The sequence below is a fragment of the Lethenteron reissneri genome, chromosome 8 (assembly GCF_015708825.2).
Source record: "Lethenteron reissneri isolate LAM-NWPU_2019-01 chromosome 8, ASM1570882v1, whole genome shotgun sequence".
In the NCBI taxonomy this organism is placed as follows: Eukaryota; Metazoa; Chordata; class Hyperoartia; order Petromyzontiformes; family Petromyzontidae; genus Lethenteron; species Lethenteron reissneri.
In genome coordinates, this window is record NC_083786.1 from 177920 (window position 1) to 202705 (window position 24786).

Below are 24786 nucleotides of genomic sequence, written 5' to 3' on the forward strand. Positions count from 1 at the left end.
CGTGCTGCTGTGTGACCGTGCCGTGCTGCTGTGTGACGATGCCGTGCTGCCGTGTGACGATGCCGTGTTGCCGTGTGACGATGCCGTGCTGCCGTGTGACGATGCCGTGCTGCCGTGTGACGATGCCGTGCTGCTGTGTGACGATGCCGTGTTGCTGTGTGACGGTGCCGTGCTGCTGTGTGACGATGCCGTGTTGCCGTGTGATGATGCCGTGCTGCTGTGTGACGGTGCCGTGCTGCTGTGTGACGGTGCCGTGCTGCTGTGTGACGGTGCCGTGCTGCTGTGTGACGATGCCGTGCTGCTGTGTGACGATGCCGTACTGCTGTGTGACAGTGCCGTGCTGCTGTGTGACGATGCCGTGTTGCCGTGTGACGATGCCGTGCTGCTGTGTGACCGTGCCGTGCTGCTGTGTGACCGTGCCGTGCTGCTGTGTGACCGTGCCGTGCTGCTGTGTGACGATGCCGTGCTGCTGTGTGACGATGCCGTGTTGCCGTGTGACGATGCCGTGCTGCTGTGTGACAATGCCGTGTTGCTGTGTGACGATGCCGTGCTGCTGTGTGACGATGCCGTGCTGCTGTGTGACGGTGCCGTGTTGCTGTGTGACGATGCCGTGCTGCTGTGTGACGGTGCCGTGCTGCTGTGTGACGGTGCCGTGCTGTTGTGTGACGGTGCCGTGCTGCTGTGTGATGGTGCCGTGTTGCTGTGTGACGATGCCGTGCTGCTGTGTGACGATGCCGTGCTGCTGTGTGACCGTGCCGTGCTGCTGTGTGACGATGCCGTGCTGCTGTGTGACGATGCCGTGCTGCTGTGTGACGGTGCCGTGCTGCTGTGTGACGGTGCCGTGTTGCCGTGTGACGATGCCGTGCTGCTGTGTGATGGTGCCGTGCTGCTGTGTGACGATGCCGTGCTGCTGTGTGACGGTGCCGTGCTGCTGTGTGACGATGCCGTGCTGCTGTGTGACCGTGCCGTGCTGCTGTGTGACCGTGCCGTGCTGCTGTGTGACCATGCCCCCTGTAGAGAGCGAGCTGCATGAGATCCAGAGGCAGCTGGATGAGCTCAAGGACCCCAGGAGCCCCGAGCAGGCGGCCGAGCTCCTGTGTCGGTACCGCCAGGTGATGCTGCTCAAGTTTGAGGCGGCCAGCAGCAACAGCCTCAGGTGAGTTGCTGGGCTTTGGGCATCTTCGGGACGTCGGTGGCATTAGAATCAACGTCAAGCTGCTGCTATAAATGATCACGTGATGATAAGCCCCTTTGTTGAGATATCATTTGTGGCCGGGTCACTTCTAAAAAAAGTGAGACTGTATAGCTCAGTGGGCCTTACCTGCTATCAATAAAATAAAAAGTACAGCTTAGTTAAATTGCGATTTAAAGCTTTCGTGACTGCAGGGATTCATCTTCTTGGTTCTTATGGAAGAGGTACGTAGATGACACTTTTATCATCTGGCCACATGGCCGGCCTGCTCTAGACCAATTTCTCGACCACATCAATTCCATACACCCAGCCATCAGATTCACCATGGAAGTCGAAAAAGATGGCAAGCTACCCTTTTTGGATGTCCTAATTAAAAGGAGACCTGATGGTTCAATGAGCCACTCTGTCTACAGGAAAGCCACCCATACGGATGCCTACCTAAAACCGGATTCCCACCACCATCCATCCCAGAAGAACTCCCTCATCAAGACTTTATGCCATAGAGCCCAATGCATCTCCGACCAGGAACACATTGCCAGTGAACTCGAACACGTACGCCAAGCTCTTAAGGCTAATGGTTACTCCGACTACACAATCCGTAAAGCCATCACTCCAACCATCAAGAAGGATCCTGTTGAGGAGCCTTTCAAAATCATCACCTTACCCTACATTGCTGGGGTCACAAAAAAGATCTCCAAAATCCTGATTAAACACAAGATGCAGGTCCGATTCAACATAGTACATAAAATCCGTGATCTGGTCCCGTCTGTAAAAGACGTGGTTCCAGACATACAGTACCCTGGCGTCTACAAACCAAGTTTCCTCTGTGGTAGCATTTACATTGGAGAAACCAAACGACATGTCTCGGACCGCATCCGTGAACATAAAGCAGACCTGAAACGCGGTAGGACAAACACCTCAGCCGTGGCAGATCACTGTTACAATTCAGTGGGCTCACATGACATTGACTTCTCCAAGACAGAGGTTCTCTGCAAGCCATCTGGCTACCATGAGAGATTCGTTCATGAGGCCATCCACATATACAAACACAGAGACAATTTCAACCGAGAAGATGAATTCTGGCTCAGCAATCATTGGAAGGATGTAATAAACCATTTCGGATCTTAACTGATTGTTGTTCACGTTTACGGTGACTTTCAGACCGCAGTCCACTCACTGGCATTGACTGTATCTTGTGTTCTCCACAGCGAATGCATTATTTGCTCTGCTGCGGGTCTCCTGTCACCGCTCTCCCATTGACATGTTTCATTGCTTCTACATACTATTCCCTCCCTTTGTTAATGCTACCCCCTACCCCCTCCCTTTGATGCTGCTAATCCTGCATAATGCATGGGCATAATATGACTTTGAAACCCCCCCGCCCACCTCCTACGCATTTCCCATGAATATATTCCTCTTGATATGCACATTCTTTTGTTAAGGCGCTCTTCTTCCACCTCCAACCCAGCTTATATATAAGCTCCAAGCTTGGCAGTGTCTCATTCTTCACCTGAAGACGGCTGCTTGCGTTGTAGCCGAAACATCGTGAGAATTATTTTCTTATGTTTTATTTTTATTATTTTATTACTTCCCTTCTACGTGACTTTACCGAAAGAACCAAGAAGATACAGCTTAGTTGCGCAGGCTGCCGCTGTTAGCGCCACAATGGTGACCGTCAAATCAAACCGAGTAGCCGAGCGAGCGCGCACGCCGGAACGAGCGGTGGGGCAGTGGTTAGCACGTTGCGCTCCGAACCCGGCGACCCGAGTTCGATTCCCACTGACGACCAATGACAGTGGCGATTATTTGAACTGCTCCTGGGCCTCCCCTAGGTGAATTATTCTCGAAATGAGTACCAGGTACGGTGCATGAACATCGGCACTGCAGGGACAAAAGGCAACCGGGCGTGGCGTTGGCCACCAAGCCCCTCGTGTATCGTTCGCTAATCGCAATTGCCTGTTATAAGGCTATATGGGGGATCTTTATCTTTGTGTCTTGCTAGGAGCAATTATATATACATAGTAACCCCAATCCTGTGAACAGGTTTGAATCCTGGCCAGGCATATCCCTGTGCTCAGTTGGTAGTGTCCCCATCTAAGTTGACTCAGCCTGAAGCGAGTAGCCGATGTGTTACGTTGGGAAGAGAGCGCCTCTGGAGCGGACCTCACTGCTCACCTGCTGCGCCCACTGACTGTTGGCAGATATGACAAAAATAACCACCTTGAGAAGTGCGTCTTAACGGGACGAGTCCTCATGCGAACATACGTGTGCGTGATTGTAGCGCTGTGTGGATTTGATACGGCCTCAGCGAGGCTAATAGAGGAACAGAATGCCACCGAAGGGGTCACGTTTTTTTCTTGCAGTATGACAGAAAAGGATGCCTGTTTCCGCCTTCATAAGGGCTCATTGGCTGTACCTGGCCATGGGCTGTTGTGAAACACCCAGAGTGATGCATGGTCGAGGAGACGTAGGCCCCTTTTGAGTGTACGTGTGCACACACATTTGTAATTGTGTATCTCCTAGTGGCTCTCCTATGGATAAACTCGTCCTTGCCGTAGGAATGCTTCGGACTGTAAACAAGAGAGCCAGACCACCTCAAACTAATTTGAGCAGGAAATCACTTTGCAACGTTAATTGGCCAATAATACCTGAATAATACTTTAATATATAGAAGACCACAATTGGGCAATTGTTGTGGTTCGGCCTCGCCCCTCTGAGTCGTTCTCTCCCTCTACGAGAGCAAGCAACCCTGGGCGGTGGAGGTACGTCACAAGTTGACATTTCTGTTATCTGCGCGTACGTGCATGGCCTACCCATATCGGAACTTGTGAGGCCACGTAGGCTCAGTGTGCCGCCAGCCCGGCACCAACTTGCCGCGGCTTCGTGGCGATGATGCCGCGATGTCTCCTGCTTGTTGCATGCATGCTGCACGCAGGGACAGCGGCGCCGTGCGAGTGAGCGAGGAGGCGAGCACCACGGCCCGTGCACTCGCGGATGTCCCTGCCGCCAGCCTGTATGGAGCGGCGCTGCGCCTGCCGCAGCCCGTGCAGCCGGGCAGCACACAGGTGCCGCCCCTTGCGCTCGCTCCATCTGCCCCCTCCGTCTCCCTCCAGCACCGGCTTCCATGCAGCCTTCACCAGCGGCAACATTCAAAGCCGCACCGGCATCTCCACCTCAATAATTCGCTCACTTACACGATCCCACCGGTGTCTCCACCTCACTCACTCACTTACACGATCCCACCAACATCTCCACCTCACTCACTCATTTACACGATCCCACCGGCGTCTCCACCCCACTCACTCACTCACACGATCCCACCAACGTCTCCACCTCACTCACTCACTTACACGATCCCACCAACGTCTCCACCTCACTCAATCATTTACACGATACCACCGGCGTTTCCACCACACTCACTTACACGATCCCACCAACGTCTCCACCTCGCTCAATCATTTACACAATACCACCGGCGTCTCTACCTCACTCACTCACTTACACGATCGCACCGGCGTTTCCACCCTACTCACTCACTCAGATTGTAAATGTTATGGATTCGCTCTCCAACACACCGGTGTGCTGTACGAGTTACGAATTGGCATGTTCTGTTTACGTGACAAACCTTACTAATTGGTTGTGTCGGGTGATGGCAGGTTTAACGACACATTTATATTTACGTGATCTAACCCAAAAAAAACAATATTATAGTAGCAGTCACTCAAGGTGTCCTTGAAAATAATTGGGCTTAGGCCAATAATACATCCCAGTAGCAGTCTCCATGCGAACGCCACCACAAGAAGCCTGGCGGCGCGTAGCCTCTCCTATTCCTGTGCTCCCCACACAGGCCGCGGAGCTCTTCCCCTGGAGGTCATTCCTGAACACAGAGGGGCCCTACCCGGGGATGATCGGCCAGCTGTGGCAGACGCAACATGGCCTGCAGGTCAGTGACGCTCGACGGGCACGGGCCAGAGGAAACCACCGCCATCAAATCTCTTTTTCCTCCAGAGTCCATTTCACGTGCCCCTTTATCCGTTTGTCTTCACATCCAGCTGCGTCTGTGCGGACTGACGGACAGCGGGCGTCGGGCCCTCAACGGTGAGATGCTCGGCGTCTCACTGCTCTTGGAGGACGTCCTGCAGACAGCGGCCGCCGGCGGGGCCGCGTCTGTCGTGGCCCCGCCGGCAGAACGTGCTCCTCATGGCAGCGGTGATGACGACGACGACAACGATGGGGGAGGGACGCTGCTGGCCCCACCCCTCCCCGGCACGCCGCGGGCCGACCCGCTGTCGACCCTTGCGCTGCTCGAAGCGTTCCTGCTACTGTGCAAGCGGCTAGAGCTCCTCAAGGCGGAGTGGGGGCGCCAGCGGCCAGGAGTGAGCGACGCTGCCGGGCTTGGCAAGGCGTACAGGTGAGACGCGCCGGCCGGTGCCGACGTGCCGCGGTTCACTGGTTACGGTGGTTCTCGCGGGGGGAATCGCGCCATAGAGCATGCCGCTCGCTGCTGGATATCCGCTACGCGCTCGGTGACAGGCGAGCAGCGTCACGTCCAGGTGGTTCGTGAGCCAGGCGGTTGCGTCGGGCATGGCGCAGTGGTGAATCATCGCTGTGGTGATGCCTCCTCCTTCATGTTTGTGAATTTGGCGTCGGCGTTGCACGTCCCATGGTTCTGTTCTGGGAAGTGACCACAGTCTGCGCACACTGCCTGAGGGTTTCTAATTTCCCTTTTGTGCATTATCATCAAGTATCCGCATGTACAATTTGAGTTTTTTTTGCTCTTAATCAACATCAGCCATATGAAGAAGAACAATACCCAAATAAATAATCACACACAGAGTGGAATTCATAGCCCATGCGTCGTGTAATTCCGTGCAATACATGTCGTTTACACCTTGCACAAACTACAAGCATCAAGGAGTAGCCGAGTGAGTCTTGAACTTCGTCTTGATCACGTCTTGCGCACAGTACGCGTTTGTCTCATATCAGGGAATCACCCCGTTCAGACACTCTGAACCTCCTTCTATCCCTGCCCTTACTCATCCCGTGACTCTCCACCAATCCCATGTATTTCTCCTAACGGTCTCCCAACCGACCCCTCGTTTTGAATTTGAATGATCTCCACCTTCAAGTCCGATTGGGCGTGTGCCCTACATCGTCAGCTGGGACAGCATTTCGCCAATGAGAGTTGGGCTCGTTATTAGAACTCACGAGGTGCCGTTATACCCAGTGAGGTCACGTAACTTTATTTATTTATTTATTTCCTGATAGGGTTCATCTCTCGGCATTCCTTACACAAGCAAACAAATATGGCGCTGTTGGCTGCGGTCTGAGCGCTGAAGCGCTGACGAGTAGCGTGCGGTCGCTGCCGCCAGGGTGGAGATCCTGGCCCCGGCGCTGAAGGCCGTCGCGTGCCGCATGGGACTAGATGTGCCGGGGGAGGCTCGGCTGGAGGAGGCCATGGCGGCCCCAGCGGGGGCTTCCGAGGTGGACGTCCGCATGGCGCAGGTGAGGGCCTCCACTCTCACCGCACTGCACACTCACCGCACCCTACACTCACCGCACCATACACTCACCGCACTCCACTCTCACCGCACTCCACGCTCACCGCACCCCACTCTCACCGCACCCCACACTCACCGCACTCCACGCTTACCACACTCTACACTCACCGCACCCACTCTCACCACACTCTACACTCACCGCACCTCACTTTCACCGCACCCCACTCTCACCGCACCCCACATTCACTGCACTCTACACTCACCGCACCCCACGCTCACCGCACCCCACGCTCACCGCACCCCACGCTCACCGCACCCCAAGCTCAACGCACCAAACGCTCACTGCACCAAACGCTCACCGCACTCCATGCTCACCGCACCCCCACACTCACCGCACCCCACGCTCACCGGACCCCATGCTCCCCGCACCCCACGCTCACCGCACCAAACGCTCACCGCACCCCACGCTCACCGCACCCCCCGCTCACCGCACCCCAAGCTCAACACACCAAACGCTCACCGCACCAAACGCTCACCGCACCCCATGCTCACCGCATCCCACTCTCACCGCACCCCACGCTCACCGCACCCCAAGCTCACCGCACCCCAAGCTCACCGCACCCCACTCACCGCATCCCACTCTCACCGCACCCCACTCTCACCGCACCCCACGCTCACCGCACCCCACACTCACGGGACCCCGCCGCTCACCGAACCAAACGCTCACCGCACCCCACGCTCACCGCACCCCAAGCTCAACGCACCAAATGCTCACCGCACCAAACGCTCACTGCACTCCATGCTCCCCGCACCCCCACACTCACCGTACCCCACGCTCACCGCACCCCACACTCACCGGACTCCATGCTCACCGCACTCCATGTTCCTCGCACCCCACGCTCACCGCACCAAACGCTCACCGCACCCCACGCTCACCGCACCCCCCACTCACCGCACCCCAAGCTCAACACACCAAACGCTCACCGCACCAAACGCTCACCACACCCCACGCTCACCGCATCCCACTCTCACCGCACCCCACGCTCACCGCACCCGCCGCTCACCGCACTCCAAGCTCACCGGACCCCGTGCTCTCCGCACTCCATGCTCACCGCACCCCGCCGCTCACCGCACCAAATGCTCACCGCAACCCCACGCTCACCGCACCCCACTCTCACCGCACCTCACACTCACCGCACTCTACGCTCACCACACCCCACACTCACCGCACCCCACTCTCACCGCACCTCACACTCACCGCACTCTACGCTCACCACACCCCACACTCACCGCACCGCACCTCACACTCACCGCACTCTACGCTCACCACACCCCACACTCACCGCACCCCACACTCACCGCACCCCAAGCTCAACGCACCAAACGCTCACCGCACCCCACGCTCACCGCACCCCCCGCTCACTGCACTAAACGCTCACCGCACCCCCACGCTCACCGCACCCCACTCTCACCGCACCCCACACTCACCACACCCCACACTCACCCCACCCCACACTCACCGCACCCCAAGCTCAACGCACCAAATGCTCACCGCACCAAACGCTCACCACACCCCATGCTCACCGCACCCCACGCTCATCGCACTCCACGCTCACTGCACTCCACGCTCACCGCACCCCACACTCACCGCACCCCAAGCTCAACGCACCAAACGCTCACAGCACCAAACGCTCACCACACCTCATGCTCACCGCACCCCACGCTCACCGCACCCCCACGCTCACCGCACCACATTCTCACCGCACCCCACGCTCACCGCACCCCCATGCTCACCGCACCCCAAGCTCAACGCACCAAACGCTCACCGCACCAAACGCTCACCGCACCCCATGCTCACCGCATCCCACTCTCACCGCACCCCACGCACACCGCACCCCACTCTCACCGCACCCCATGCTCACCGCATCCCACTCTCACCGCACCCCACGCACACCGCACCCCCCGCTCACCGCACCCCAAGCTCACCGCATCCCACTCTCACTGCACCCCATGCTCACCGCACCCCACGCACACCGCACCCCCCGCTCACCGCACCAAATGCTCACCGCACCCCCACGCTCACCGCACCCCACTCTCACCGCACCTCACACTCACCGCACTCTACGCTCACCGCACCCCACGCTCACCGCACCCCACGCTCACCGCACCCCACACTCACCGCACCCCAAGCTCAACGCACCAAATGCTCACCGCACCCCACGCTCACCGCACCCCCCGCTCACCGCACTAAACGCTCACCGCACCCCCACGCTCACCGCACCCCACTCTCACCGCACCCCACACTCACCACACTCTACGCTCACCGCACCCCACGCTCACCGCACCCCACGCTCACCCCACCCCACACTCACCGCACCCCAAGCTCAACGCACCAAATGCTCACCGCAACAAACGCTCACCACACCCCACGCTCACCGCACCCCACGCTCATCGCACTCCACGCTCACCGCACTCCACGCTCACCGCACCCCACACTCACCGCACCCCAAGCTCAACGCACCAAACGCTCACAGCACCAAACGCTCACCACACCCCATGCTCACCGCACCCCACGCTCACCGCACCCCCACGCTCACCGCACCACATTCTCACCGCACCCCACGCTCACCGCACCCCCATGCTCACCGCACCCCAAGCTCAACGCACCAAACGCTCACCGCACCAAACGCTCACCGCACCCCATGCTCACCGCATCCCACTCTCACCGCACCCCACGCTCACCGCACCCAAGCTCACCGCATCCCACTCTCACCGCACCCCATGCTCACCGCACTCCATGCTCACCGCATCCCACTCTCACCGCACCCCACGCTCACCGCACCCCCATGCTCACCGCACCCCAAGCTCAACGCACCAAACGCTCACCGCACCAAACGCTCACCGCACCCCATGCTCACCGCATCCCACTCTCACCGCACCCCACGCTCACCGCACCCAAGCTCACCGCATCCCACTCTCACCGCACCCCATGCTCACCGCACCCCATGCTCACCGCATCCCACTCTCACCGCACCCCAAGCTCACCGCACCCCCCGCTCACTGCACCCCAAGCTCACCGCACCCCACGCTCACCGCACCCCAAGTTCACCGCACCCCACGCTCACCCCACCCCACACTCACCGCACCCCACGCTCACCGCACCCCCGCTCACCGCACCCCACGCTCACCGCACCCCACGCTCACCGCACCCCACGCTCACCCCACCCCACACTCACCGCACCCCAAGCTCAACGCACCAAATGCTCACCGCACCAAACGCTCACCACACCCCACGCTCACCACACCCCACGCTCACCGCACCCCACGCTCATCGCACTCCACGCTCACCGCACTCCACGCTCACCGCACCCCACGCTCACCCCACCCCACACTCACCGCACCCCACGCTCACCGCACCCCCGCTCACCGCACCCCACGCTCACCGCACCCCACGCTCACCGCACCCCACGCTCACCCCACCCCACACTCACCGCACCCCAAGCTCAACGCACCAAATGCTCACCGCACCAAACGCTCACCACACCCCACGCTCACCGCACCCCACGCTCATCGCACTCCACGCTCACCGCACTCCACGCTCACCGCACCCCACACTCACCGCACCCCAAGCTCAACGCACCAAACGCTCACAGCACCAAACGCTCACCACACCCCATGCTCACCGCACCCCACGCTCACCGCACCCCCACGCTCACCGCACCACATTCTCACCGCACCCCACGCTCACCGCACCCCCATGCTCACCGCACCCCAAGCTCAACGCACCAAACGCTCACCGCACCAAACGCTCACCGCACCCCATGCTCACCGCATCCCACTCTCACCGCACCCCACGCTCACCGCACCCAAGCTCACCGCATCCCACTCTCACCGCACCCCATGCTCACCGCACCCCATGCTCACCGCATCCCACTCTCACCGCACCCCACGCTCACCGCACCCCCATGCTCACCGCACCCCAAGCTCAACGCACCAAACGCTCACCGCACCAAACGCTCACCGCACCCCATGCTCACCGCATCCCACTCTCACCGCACCCCACGCTCACCGCACCCAAGCTCACCGCATCCCACTCTCACCGCACCCCATGCTCACCGCACCCCATGCTCACCGCATCCCACTCTCACCGCACCCCAAGCTCACCGCACCCCCCGCTCACCGCACCCCAAGCTCACCGCACCCCACGCTCACCGCACCCCCGCTCACCGCACCCCACGCTCACCGCACCCCACGTTCACCGCACCCCAAGCTCACCGCACCCCACTCTCACCGCATCCCACTCTCACCGCACCCCACGCTCACCGCACCACACACTCACCGCACCCCACGCTCACCGCACCCCACGCTCACCGCACCCCCATTATCACCGCATCCCACTCTCACCGCACCCCACGCACACCGCACCCCACGCTCACCGCACCCCAAGCTCACCGCACCCAAAGCTCACCACACCCCAAGCTCACCGCACCCCAAGCTCACCGCACCCCACGCTCACCACACCCCATGCTCACCGCACCCCCCGCTCACCGCACCCCACACTCACCGCACCCCCCGCTCACCGCACCCCACGCTCACCGCACCTCCATGCTCACCGCACCCCAAGCTCAACGCACCAAACGCTCACCGCACCAAACGCTCACCGCACCCCATGCTCACCGCATCCCACTCTCACCGCACCCCACGCACACCGCACCCCCCGCTCACCGCACCCCAAGCTCACCGCATCCCACTCTCACCGCACCCCATGCTCACCGCACCCCATGCTCACCGCATCCCACTCTCACCGCACCCCATGCTCACCGCACCCCCCGCTCACCGCACCCCAAGCTCACCGCACCCCCCGCTCACCGCACCCCAAGCTCACCGCACCCCACGCTCACCGCACCCCCCTGCTCACCGCACCCCAAGCTCACCGTACCCCAAGCTCACCGCACCCCAAGCTCACCCCACCCCAAGCTCACCGCACCCCCCGCTCACCGCACCCCACGCTCACCGCACCCCAAGCTCACCGCACCCCAAGCTCACCGCACCCCACTCTCACCGCATCCCACTCTCACCGCACCCCACGCTCACCGCACCCCGCTGCTCACCGAACCAAACGCTCACCGCACCCCACACTCACCGCACCCCACGCTCACCGCATCCCCACGCTCACCGCACCTCATTCTCACCGCACCCCCACGCTCACCGCACCTCATTCTCACCGCACCCCACGCTCATCGCACTCCACGCTCACCGCACCCCACACTCACCGCACCCCCTGCTCACCGCACCCCAAGCTCACCGGATCCCATGCTCACCGCACCCCACACTCACCGCACTCCCCGCTCACCGCACCCCACACTCACCGCACCCCAAGCTCAACGCACCAAACGCTCACCGCACCAAACGCTAACCGCACCTCAAGCTCACCGCACCCCACTCTCACCGCATCCCACTCTCACCGCACCCCACTCTCACCGCACCCCATGCTCACCGCACCCCACGCTCACCGCACCCCACCGCTCACCGAACCAAACGCTCACCGCACCCCACACTCATCGCACCCCACGCTCACCGCACCCCACGCTCACCGCACCCCACACTCACCGCACCCCAAGCTCAACGCACCAAACGCTCACCACACCAAACGCTCACCACACCCCATGCTCACCGCACCCCACGCTCATCGCACTCCACGCTCACCGCACCCCAAGCTCAACGCACCAAACGCTCACCGCACCAAACGCTCACCGCACCCCATGCTCACCGCACCCCACGCTCATCGCACCCCACACTCACCGCACCCAAAGCTCAACGCACCAAACGCTCACCGCACCAAACGCTCACCACACCCCATGCTCACCGCACCCCATGCTCATCGCACTCCACGCTCACCGCACCCCAAGCTCCACGCACCAAACGCTCACCGCACCAAACGCCCACCACACCCCACGCTCACCGCACCCCCATGCTCACCGCACCCCAAGCTCAACACACCAAAGGCTCACCGCACCCACGCACACCGCACCCCACGCTCACCGCACCCCACGCTCACCACACCCCAAGCTCACCGCACCCCATGCTCACCGCACCCCAAGCTCACCGCACCCCACGCTCACCGCACCCCAAGCTCACCGCACCCAAAGCTCACCGCACCCCAATCTCACCGCACCCCAAGCTCACTGCACCCCACACTCACCGCACCCCACGCTCGCCGCACCCCAAGCTCAACGCACCAAACGCTCACCGCACCAAACGCTCACCACATCCCATGCTCACCGCACCCCACGCTCATCGCACTCCACGCTCACCGCACCCCACACTCACCGCACCCCAAGCTCAACGCACCACACGCTCACCGCACCAAACACCCACCACACCCCACGCTCACCGCACCCCCATGCTCACCGCACCCCAAGCTCAACACACCAAATGCTCACCGCACCAAACGCTCACCGCACCCCATGCTCACCGCATCCCATTCTCACCGCACCCACGCACACCGCACCCCACGCTCACCGCACCCCACGCTCACCGCACCCCACGCTCACCGCACCCCAAGCTCACCGCACCCAAAGCTCACCGCACCCCAATCTCACCGCACCCCAAGCTCACTGCACCCCACACTCACAGCACCCCACGCTCACCGCACCCCAAGCTCAACGCACCAAACGCTCACCGCACCAAACGCTCACCACATCCCATGCTCACCGCACCCCACGCTCATCGCACTCCACGCTCACCGCACCCCACACTCGCCGCACCCCAAGCTCAACGCACCACACGCTCACCGCACCAAACGCTCACCACATCCCATGCTCACCGCAACCCACGCTTACCGCACCCCCACGCTCACCGCACCCCAAGCTCACCGCACCGCACACTCACTGCACCCCACACTCACCGCACCCCAAGATCAACGCACCAAACGCTCACTGCACCAAACGCTCACCACATCCCATGCTCACCGCACCCCATGCTCACCGCACCCCCGCGCTCACCGCACCCCCACACTCACTGCACCCCACACTCACCGCACCCCAAGCTCAACGCACCAAACGCTCACCGCACCAAACGCTCACCGCACCCCATGCTCACCGCATCCCACTCTCACCGCACCCCATGCACACCGCACCAAACGCTCACCGCACCCCCACGCTCACCGCACCCCACTCTCACCGCACCCACACTTACCGCACTCTACACTCACCGCACCCCACGCTCACCGCACCCCACGCTCACCGCACCCCACACTCACCGCACCCCACACTCACCGCACCCCAAGCTCAACGCACCAAACGCTCACCGCACCAAACGCTCACCGCACCCCATGCTCACCGCACCCCACGCTCATCGCACCCCACACTCACCGCACCCAAAGCTCAACGCACCAAACGCTCACCGCACCAAACGCTCACCACACCCCATGCTCACCGCACCCCATGCTCATCGCACTCCACGCTCACCGCACCCCAAGCTCCACGCACCAAACGCTCACCGCACCAAACGCCCACCACACCCCACGCTCACCGCACCCCCATGCTCACCGCACCCCAAGCTCAACACACCAAAGGCTCACCGCACCCACGCACACCGCACCCCACGCTCACCGCACCCCACGCTCACCACACCCCAAGCTCACCGCACCCCATGCTCACCGCACCCCAAGCTCACCGCACCCCACGCTCACCGCACCCCAAGCTCACCGCACCCAAAGCTCACCGCACCCCAATCTCACCGCACCCCAAGCTCACTGCACCCCACACTCACCGCACCCCACGCTCACCGCACCCCAAGCTCAACGCACCAAACGCTCACCGCACCAAACGCTCACCACATCCCATGCTCACCGCACCCCACGCTCATCGCACTCCACGCTCACCGCACCCCACACTCACCGCACCCCAAGCTCAACGCACCAAACACCCACCACACCCCACGCTCACCGCACCCCCATGCTCACCGCACCCCAAGCTCAACACACCAAATGCTCACCGCACCAAACGCTCACCGCACCCCATGCTCACCGCATCCCATTCTCACCGCACCCACGCACACCGCACCCCACGCTCACCGCACCCCACGCTCACCGCACCCCACGCTCACCGCACCCCAAGCTCACCGCACCCAAAGCTCACCGCACCCCAATCTCACCGCACCCCAAGCTCACTGCACCCCACACTCACAGCACCCCACGCTCACCGCACCCCAAGCTCAACGCACCAAACGCTCACCGCACCAAACGCTCACCACATCCCATGCTCACCGCACCCCACGCTCATCGCACTCCACGCTCACCGCACCCCACACTCGCCGCACCCCAATCTCACCGCACCCCAAGCTCACTGCACCCCACACTCACCGCACTCCACGCTCACCGCACCCCAAGCTCAACGCACCAAACGCTCACCGCACCAAACGCTCACCACATCCCATGCTCACCGCACCCCACGCTCATCGCACTCCACGCTCACCGCACCCCACACTCACCGCACCCCAAGCTCAACGCACCAAACACCCACCACACCCCACGCTCACCGCACCCCCATGCTCACCGCACCCCAAGCTCAACACACCAAATGCTCACCGCACCAAACGCTCACCGCACCCCATGCTCACCGCATCCCATTCTCACCGCACCCACGCACACCGCACCCCACGCTCACCGCACCCCACGCTCACCGCACCCCACGCTCACCGCACCCCAAGCTCACCGCACCCAAAGCTCACCGCACCCCAATCTCACCGCACCCCAAGCTCACTGCACCCCACACTCACAGCACCCCACGCTCACCGCACCCCAAGCTCAACGCACCAAACGCTCACCGCACCAAACGCTCACCACATCCCATGCTCACCGCACCCCACGCTCATCGCACTCCACGCTCACCGCACCCCACACTCGCCGCACCCCAAGCTCAACGCACCACACGCTCACCGCACCAAACGCTCACCACATCCCATGCTCACCGCAACCCACGCTTACCGCACCCCCACGCTCACCGCACCCCAAGCTCACCGCACCGCACACTCACTGCACCCCACACTCACCGCACCACAAGATCAACGCACCATACGCTCACTGCACCAAACGCTCACCACATCCCATGCTCACCGCACCCCATGCTCACCGCACCCCCGCGCTCACCGCACCCCCACACTCACTGCACCCCACACTCACCGCACCCCAAGCTCAACGCACCAAACGCTCACCGCACCAAACGCTCACCGCACCCCATGCTCACCGCATCCCACTCTCACCGCACCCCATGCACACCGCACCAAACGCTCACCGCACCCCCACGCTCACCGCACCCCACTCTCACCGCACCCACACTTACCGCACTCTACACTCACCGCACCCCACGCTCACCGCACCCCACGCTCACCGCACCCCACACTCACCGCACCCCACACTCACCGCACCCCAAGCTCAACGCACCAAACGCTCACTGCACCAAACGCTCACCGCACCCCACTCTCACCGCATCCCACTCTCACCGCACCCCACTCTCACCGCACCCCACGCTCACCGCACCCCGCCGCTCACCGCACCCCGCCGCTCACCGAACCAAACGCTCACCGCACCCCACGCTCACCGCACCCCCCGCTCACCGCACCAAACGCTCACCGCACCCCCACGCTCACCGCACCCCACGCTCACCGCACCCCACATTCACCGCACCCCACACTCACCGCACCCCAAGCTCAACGCACCAAACGCTCACCGCACCAAACTCTCACCACACCCCATGCTCACCGCACCCCACACTCACCGCACCCCAAGCTCAATGCACCAAAGGCTCACCGCACCAAACGCTCACCACACCCCATGCTCACCGCACCCCACGCTCATCGCACTCCACGCTCACCGCACCCCACACTCACCGCACCCCAAGCTCAACGCACCAAACGCTCACCGCACCAAACACTCACCGCACCAAACGCTCACCGCACCCCATGCTCACCGCACCCCACGCTCACCGCACCCCCACGCTCACCGCACCCCACTCTCACCGCACCCCACGCTCACCGCACCCCGCCGCTCACCGCACCCCGCCGCTCACCGAACCAAACGCTCACCGCACCCCACGCTCACCGCACCCCCCGCTCACCGCACCAAACGCTCACCGCACCCCCACGCTCACCGCACCCCACGCTCACCGCACCCCACATTCACCGCACCCCACACTCACCGCACCCCAAGCTCAACGCACCAAATGCTCACCGCACCAAACTCTCACCACACCCCATGCTCACCGCACCCCACACTCACCGCACCCCAAGCTCAACGCACCAAACGCTCACCGCACCAAACGCTCACCACACCCCATGCTCACCGCACCCCACGCTCATCGCACTCCACGCTCACCGCACCAAACGCTCACCGCACCAAACACTCACCGCACCCCAAGCTCAACGCACCAAACGCTCACCGCACCAAACACTCACCGCACCAAACGCTCACCGCACCCCATGCTCACCGCACCCCACGCTCACCGCACCCCCACGCTCACCGCACCCCATTCTCACCGCACCCCAAGCTCAACGCACCAAATGCTCACCGCACCAAACGCTCACCGCACCCCATGCTCACCGCATCCCACTCTCACCGCACCCCACGCTCACCGCACCCCACGCTCACCGCACCCCAAGCTCACCGCCCCCACGCTCACCGCACCATAAGCTCACCGCACCCAAAGCTCACCACACCCCCCGCTCACCACACCCCAAGCTCACCGCACCCCAAGCTCACCGCACCCCAAGCTCATCGCACTCCACGCTCACCGCACCCCACGCTCACCGCACCCCACACTCACCGCACCCCAAGCTTAACGCACCAAACGCTCACCGCACCAAACCTCACCGCACCCCATGCTCACCGCGCCCCACGCTCACCGCACCCCCACGCTCACTGCACCCCATTCTCACCGCACCCCAAGCTCACCGCACCCCAAGCTCACCGCACCCCAAGCTCACCGCACCCCAAGCTCATCGCACTCCACGCTCACCGCACCCCACGCTCACCGCACCCCACACTCACCGCACCCCAAGCTTAACGCACCAAACGCTCACCGCACCAAACCTCACCGCACCCTATGCTCACCGCGCCCCACGCTCACCGCACCCCCACGCTCACTGCACCCCATTCTCACCGCACCCCATGCTCACCGCATCCCATTCTCACCGCACCCACGCACACCGCACCCCACGCTCACCGCACCCCACGCTCACCGCACCCCACGCTCACCGCACCCCAAGCTCACCGCACCCAAAGTTCACCGCACCCCAATCTCACCGCACCCCAAGCTCACTGCACCCCACACTCACAGCACCCCACGCTCACCGCACCCCAAGCTCAACGCACCAAACGCTCCCGCACCAAACGCTCACCACATCCCATGCTCACCGCAACCCACGCTTACCGCACCCCCACGCTCACCGCACCCCAAGCTCAACGCACCAAACGCTCACCACATCCCATGCTCACCGCACCCCACGCTCATCGCACTCCACGCTCACCGCACCCCACACTCACTGCACCCCAAGCTCAACGCACCACACGCTCACCGCACCAAACGCTCACCACATCCCATGCTCACCGCAACCCACGCTTACCGCACCCCCACGCTCACCGCACCCCAAGCTCACCGCACCGCACACTCACTGCACCCCACACTCACCGCACCCCAAGATCAACGCACCAAACGCTCACTGCACCAAACGCTCACCACATCCCATGCTCACCGCACCCCATGCTCACCGCACCCCCGCACTCACCGCAACCCCACACTCACTGCACCCCACACTCACCGCACCCCAAGCTCAACGCACCAAACGCTCACCGCACCAAACGCTCACCGCACCCCATGCTCACCGCATCCCACTCTCACCGCACCCCATGCACACCGCACCAAACGCTCACCGCACCCCCACGCTCACCGCACCCCACTCTCACCGCACCCACACTTACCGCACTCTACACTCACCGCACCCCACGCTCACCGCACCCCACGCTCACCGCACCCCACACTCACCGCACCCCACACTCACCGCACCCCAAGCTCAACGCACCAAACGCTCACCGCACCAAACGCTCACCGCACCCCACTCTCACCGCATCCCACTCTCACCGCACCCCACTCTCACCGCACCCCTCGCTCACCGCACCCCGCCGCTCACCGCACCCCGCCGCTCACTGAACCAAACGCTCACCGCACCCCACGCTCACCGCACCCCCCGCTCACCGCACCAAACGCTCACCGCACCCCCACGCTCACCGCACCCCACGCTCACCGCACCCCACATTCACCGCACCCCACACTCACCGCACCCCAAGCTCAACGCACCAAACGCTCACCGCACCAAACTCTCACCACACCCCATGCTCACCGCACCCCACACTCACCGCACCCCAAGCTCAATGCACCAAACGCTCACCGCACCAAATGCTCACCACACCCCATGCTCACCGCACCCCACGCTCATCGCACTCCACGCTCACCGCACCCCACACTCACCGCACCCCAAGCTCAACGCACCAAACGCTCACCGCACCAAACACTCACCGCACCAAACGCTCACTGCACCCCATGCTCACCGCACCCCACGCTCACCGCACCCCCACGCTCACCGCACCCCACTCTCACCGCACCCCACGTTCACCGCACCCCGCCTCTCACCGCACCCCGCCGCTCACCGAACCAAATGCTCACCGCACCCCACGCTCACCGCACCCCACACTCACCGCACCCCAAGCTCAACGCACCAAACGCTCACCGCACCAAACGCTCACCACACCCCATGCTCACCGCACCCCACGCTCATTGCACTCCACGCTCACCGCACCAAACGCTCACCGCACCAAACACTCACCGCACCCCAAGCTCAACGCACCAAACGCTCACCGCACCAAACACTCACCGCACCAAACGCTCACCGCACCCCATGCTCACCGCACCCACGCTCACCGCACCCCCACGCTCACCGCACCCCATTCTCACCGCACCCCAAGCTCAACGCACCAAATGCTCACCGCACCAAACGCTCACCGCACCCCATGCTCACCGCATCCCACTCTCACCGCACCCCACGCTCACTGCACCCCACGCTCACCGCACCCCAAGCTCACCGCCCCCACGCTCACCGCACCCCAAGCTCACCGCACCCAAAGCTCACCACACCCCCCGCTCACCGCACCCCAAGCTCACCGCACCCCAAGCTCACCGCACCCCAAGCTCATCGCACTCCACGCTCACCGCACCCCACGCTCACCGCACCCCACACTCACCGCACCCCAAGCTTAACGCACCAAACGCTCACCGCACCAAACCTCACCGCACCCCATGCTCACCGCGCCCCACGCTCACCGCACCCCCACGCTCACTGCACCCCATTCTCACCGCACCCCATGCTCACTGCATCCCCATGCTTAACGCACCAAACGCTCACCGCACCAAACGCTCACCGCACCCCATGCTCACCGCATCCCTCTCACCGCACCCCACGCACACCACACCCCACGCTCACCGCACCCCACGCTCACCGCACCCCAAGCTCACCGCACCCCACACTCACCGCACCCCACGCTCACCGCACCCCACGCTCACCGCACCCCACGCTCACCGCACCCCACGCTCACCGCACCCCACGCTCACCGCACCCCACGCTCACCGCACCCCACGCTCACCGCACCCCACGCTCACCGCACCCCACACTCACCGCACCCCAAGCTCACCGTACCAAATGCTCACCGCACACCAAACGCTCACCGCACCCCAAGCTCACCGCACCCCCCGCTCACCGCACCCCAAGCTCACCGCACCCCAAGTTCACCGCACTCCACTCTCACCGCACTGCACACTCACCGCACCCTACACTCACCGCACCATACACTCACCGCACTACACTCTCACCGCACTCCACGCTCACCGCACCTCACTCTCACCGCACCCACACTCACCGCACTCCACGCTTACCACACTCTACACTCACCGCACCCACTCTCACCACACTCTACACTCACCGCACCTCACTTTCACCGCACCCCACTCTCACCGCACCCCACATTCACTGCACTCTACACTCACCGCACCCCACGCTCACCGCACCCCACTCTCACCGCACCCCACGCTCACCGCACCCCACGCTCACCGCACCCCAAGCTCAACGCACCAAACGCTCACCGCACCAAACGCTCACCGCACTCCATGCTCACCGCACCCCCACACTCACCGCACCCCACGCTCACCGCACCCCATGCTCACCGGACCCCATGCTCACCGCACTCCATCCTCCCCGCACCCCATGCTCACCGCACCAAACGCTCACCGCACCCCACGCTCACCGCACCCCCCGCTCACCGCACCCCAAGTTCAACACACCAAATGCTCACCGCACCAAACGCTCACCACACCCCATGCTCACCGCATCCCACTCTCACCGCACCTTACGCTCACCACACCCCAAGCTCACTGCACCCCAAGCTCACCGCACCCCACTCTCACCGCATCCCACTCTCACCGCACCCCACTCTCACCGCATCCCACTCTCACCGCACCCCACTCTCACCGCACCCCACGCTCACCGCACCCCACGCTCACCGCACCCCACGCTCACCGCACCCCAAGCTCAACGCACCAAACGCTCACCGCACCAAATGCTCACCGCACTCCATGCTCACCGCACCCCCACACTCACCGCACCCCACGCTCACTGCACCCCACGCTCACCGGACCCCATGCTCACCGCACTCCATGCTCCCCGCACCCCACGCTCACTGCACCAAACGCTCACCGAACCCCACGCTCACCGCACCCCCCGCTCACCGCACCCCAAGCTCAACACACCAAACGCTCACCGCACCAAACGCTCACCGCACCCCACGCTCACCGCATCCCACTCTCACCGCACCCCATGCTCACCGCACCCCAAGCTCACCGGACCCCATGCTCACCGCACTCCATGCTCACCGCACCCCACCGCTCACCGCACCCCGCCGCTCACCGCACCAAATGCTCACCGCACCCCACGCTCACCGCACCCCCCGCTCACCGCACCCCCCGCTCACCGCACCAAACGTTCACCGCACCCCTACGCTCACCGCACCCCACACTCACCGCACTCTATGCTCACCGCACCCCACGCTCACCGCACCCCACACTCACCGCACCCCACACTCACCGCACCCCAAGCTCAACGCACCAAACGCTCACCGCACCAAACGCTCACCACACCCCATGCTCACCGCACCCCACGCTCATCGCACCCCACGCTCACCGCACCCCACACTCACCGCACCCCAAGCTCAACGCACCAAACGCTCACCGCACCAAACGCTCACCACACCCCATGCTCACCGCACCCCACGCTCATCGCACTCCACGCTCACCGCACCCCACACACACCGCACCCCAAGCTCAACGCACCAAATGCTCACCGCACCCCCACGCTCACCGCACCCCCACGCTCACCGCACCCCATTCTCACCGCACCCCATGCTCACCGCACCCACATGCTCACCGCACCCCAAGCTCAACACACCAAACGCTCACCACACCAAACGCTCACCGCACCCCAAGCTCACCGTACCCCACGCTCACCGTACCCCACGCTCACCGCACCCCAAGCTCACCGCACCCCAAGCTCACCGCACCCCAAGCTCACCGCACCCCCCACTCACCGCACCCCAAGCTCAACACACCAAACGCTCACCGCACCAAACGCTCACCACACCCCACGCTCACCGCACCCCACGCTCACCGCACCCGCTGCTCACCGCACTCCAAGCTCACCGGACCCCGTGCTCTCCGCACTCCATGCTCATCGCACCCCGCCGCTCACCGCACCAAATGCTCACCGCACCCCCACGCTCACCGCACCCCACTCTCACCGCACCTCACACTCACCGCACTCTACGCTCACCGCACCCCACGCTCACCGCACCCCACGCTCACCGCACCCCACGCTCACCACACCCCACACTCACCGCACCCCACACTCACCGCACCCCAAGCTCAACGCACCAAACGCTCACCGCACCCCACGCTCACTGCACCCCCCGCTCACCGCACTAAACGCTCACCGCACCCCACTCTCACCGCACCCCACACTCACCACACTCTACGCTCACCGCACCCCACGCTCACCGCACTAAACGCTCACCGCACCCACTCTCACCGCACCCCACACTCACCACACTCTACGCTCACCCCACCCCACACTCACCGCACCCCAAGCTCAACGCACCAAATGCTCACCGCACCAAACGCTCACCACACCCCATGCTCACCGCACCCCCACACTCACCGCACTCCACGCTCACCGCACCCTACGCTCACCGCACCCCACACTCACCGCACCCCAAGCTCAACGCACCAAACGCTCACAGCACCAAACGCTCACCACACCCCATGCTCACCGCACCCCCACGCTCACCGCACCCCCACGCTCACCGCACCACATTCTCACCGCACCCCACGCTCACCGCACCCCCATGCTCACCGCACCCCAAGCTCAACGCACCAAACGCTCACCGCACCAAACGCTCACCGCACCAAACGCTCACCGCACCCCATGCTCACCGCACCCCACTCTCACCGCACCCCACGCACACCGCACCCCCCGCTCACCGCACCCCAAGCTCACCGCATCCCACTCTCACTGCACCCCATGCTCACCGCACCCCACGCACACCGCACCCCCCGCTCACCGCACCCAAGCTCACCGCATCCCACTCTCACCGCACCCCATGCTCACCGCACCCCATGCTCACCGCATCCCACTCTCACCGCACCCCATGCTCACCGCACCCCCCGCTCACCGCACCAAATGCTCACCGCACCCCCACGCTCACCGCACCCCACTCTCACCGCACCTCACACTCACCGCACTCTACGCTCACCGCAACCCACGCTCACCGCACCCCACGCTCACCGCACCCCACGCTCACCACACCCCACACTCACCGCACCCCACCCTCACCGCACCCCAAGCTCAACGCACCCCACGCTCACCGCACCCCACGCTCACCGCACCCCCCGCTCACCGCACTAAACGCTCACCGCACCCCCACGCTCACCGCACCCCACTCTCACCGCACCCCACACTCACCACACCCCACACTCACCCCACCCCACACTCACCGCACCCCAAGCTCAACGCACCAAATGCTCACCGCACCAAACGCTCACCACACCCCATGCTCACCGCACCCCACGCTCATCGCACTCCACGCTCACCGCACTCCACGCTCACCGCACCCCACACTCACCGCACCCCAAGCTCAACGCACCAAACGCTCACAGCACCAAACGCTCACCGCACCCCACTCTCACCGCACCCCACGCTCACCGCACCCCACGCTCACCCCACTCCACGCTCACCGCACCCCACACTCACCGCACCCCAAGCTCAACGCACCAAACGCTCACAGCACCAAACGCTCACCACACCCCATGCTCACCGCACCCCACGATCACCGCACCCCCACGCTCACCGCACCACATTCTCACCGCACCCCACGCTCACCGCACCCCCATGCTCACCGCACCCCAAGCTCAACGCACCAAACGCTCACCGCACCAAACGCTCACCGCACCCCATGCTCACCGCATCCCACTCTCACCGCACCCCACGCTCACCGCACCCAAGCTCACCGCATCCCACTCTCACCGCACCCCATGCTCACCGCACCCCCCGCTCACCGCACCCCAAGCTCACCGCACCCCCCGCTCACCGCACCCCAAGCTCACCGCACCCCAAGCTCACCGCACCCCAAGCTCACCGCACCCAAGCTCACCGCACCCCCCGCTCACCGCACCCCACGCTCACCGCACCCCAAGTTCACCGCACCCCAAGCTCACCGCACCCCACTCTCACCGCATCCCACTCTCACCGCACCCCACGCTCACCGCACCCCGCCGCTCACCGAACCAAACGCTCACCGCACCCCACACTCACCGCACCCCACGCTCACCGCACCCCCACGCTCACCGCACCTCATTCTCACCGCACCCCACGCTTACCGCACCCCCATTATCACCGCATCCCACTCTCACCGCACCCCACGCACACCGCACCCCACGCTCA

At 63.5% G+C, this 24786-nt stretch overlaps 1 protein-coding gene across 1 annotated transcript in view; it reads left to right on the forward strand.

Moving 5' to 3' along the window:
- The window catches only part of LOC133361644 (coiled-coil domain-containing protein 162-like), a 197096-nt gene that overhangs the window by 46320 nt on the left and 125990 nt on the right, over positions 1–24786 (forward strand). The window contains exons 16-20 of the mRNA XM_061580629.1: positions 1018–1156; positions 4128–4257; positions 5040–5135; positions 5245–5603; positions 6565–6697. Coding sequence (XP_061436613.1) covers positions 1018–1156; positions 4128–4257; positions 5040–5135; positions 5245–5603; positions 6565–6697 — 857 coding nt within the window. The remainder of the gene's footprint in view (positions 1–1017; positions 1157–4127; positions 4258–5039; positions 5136–5244; positions 5604–6564; positions 6698–24786) is intronic.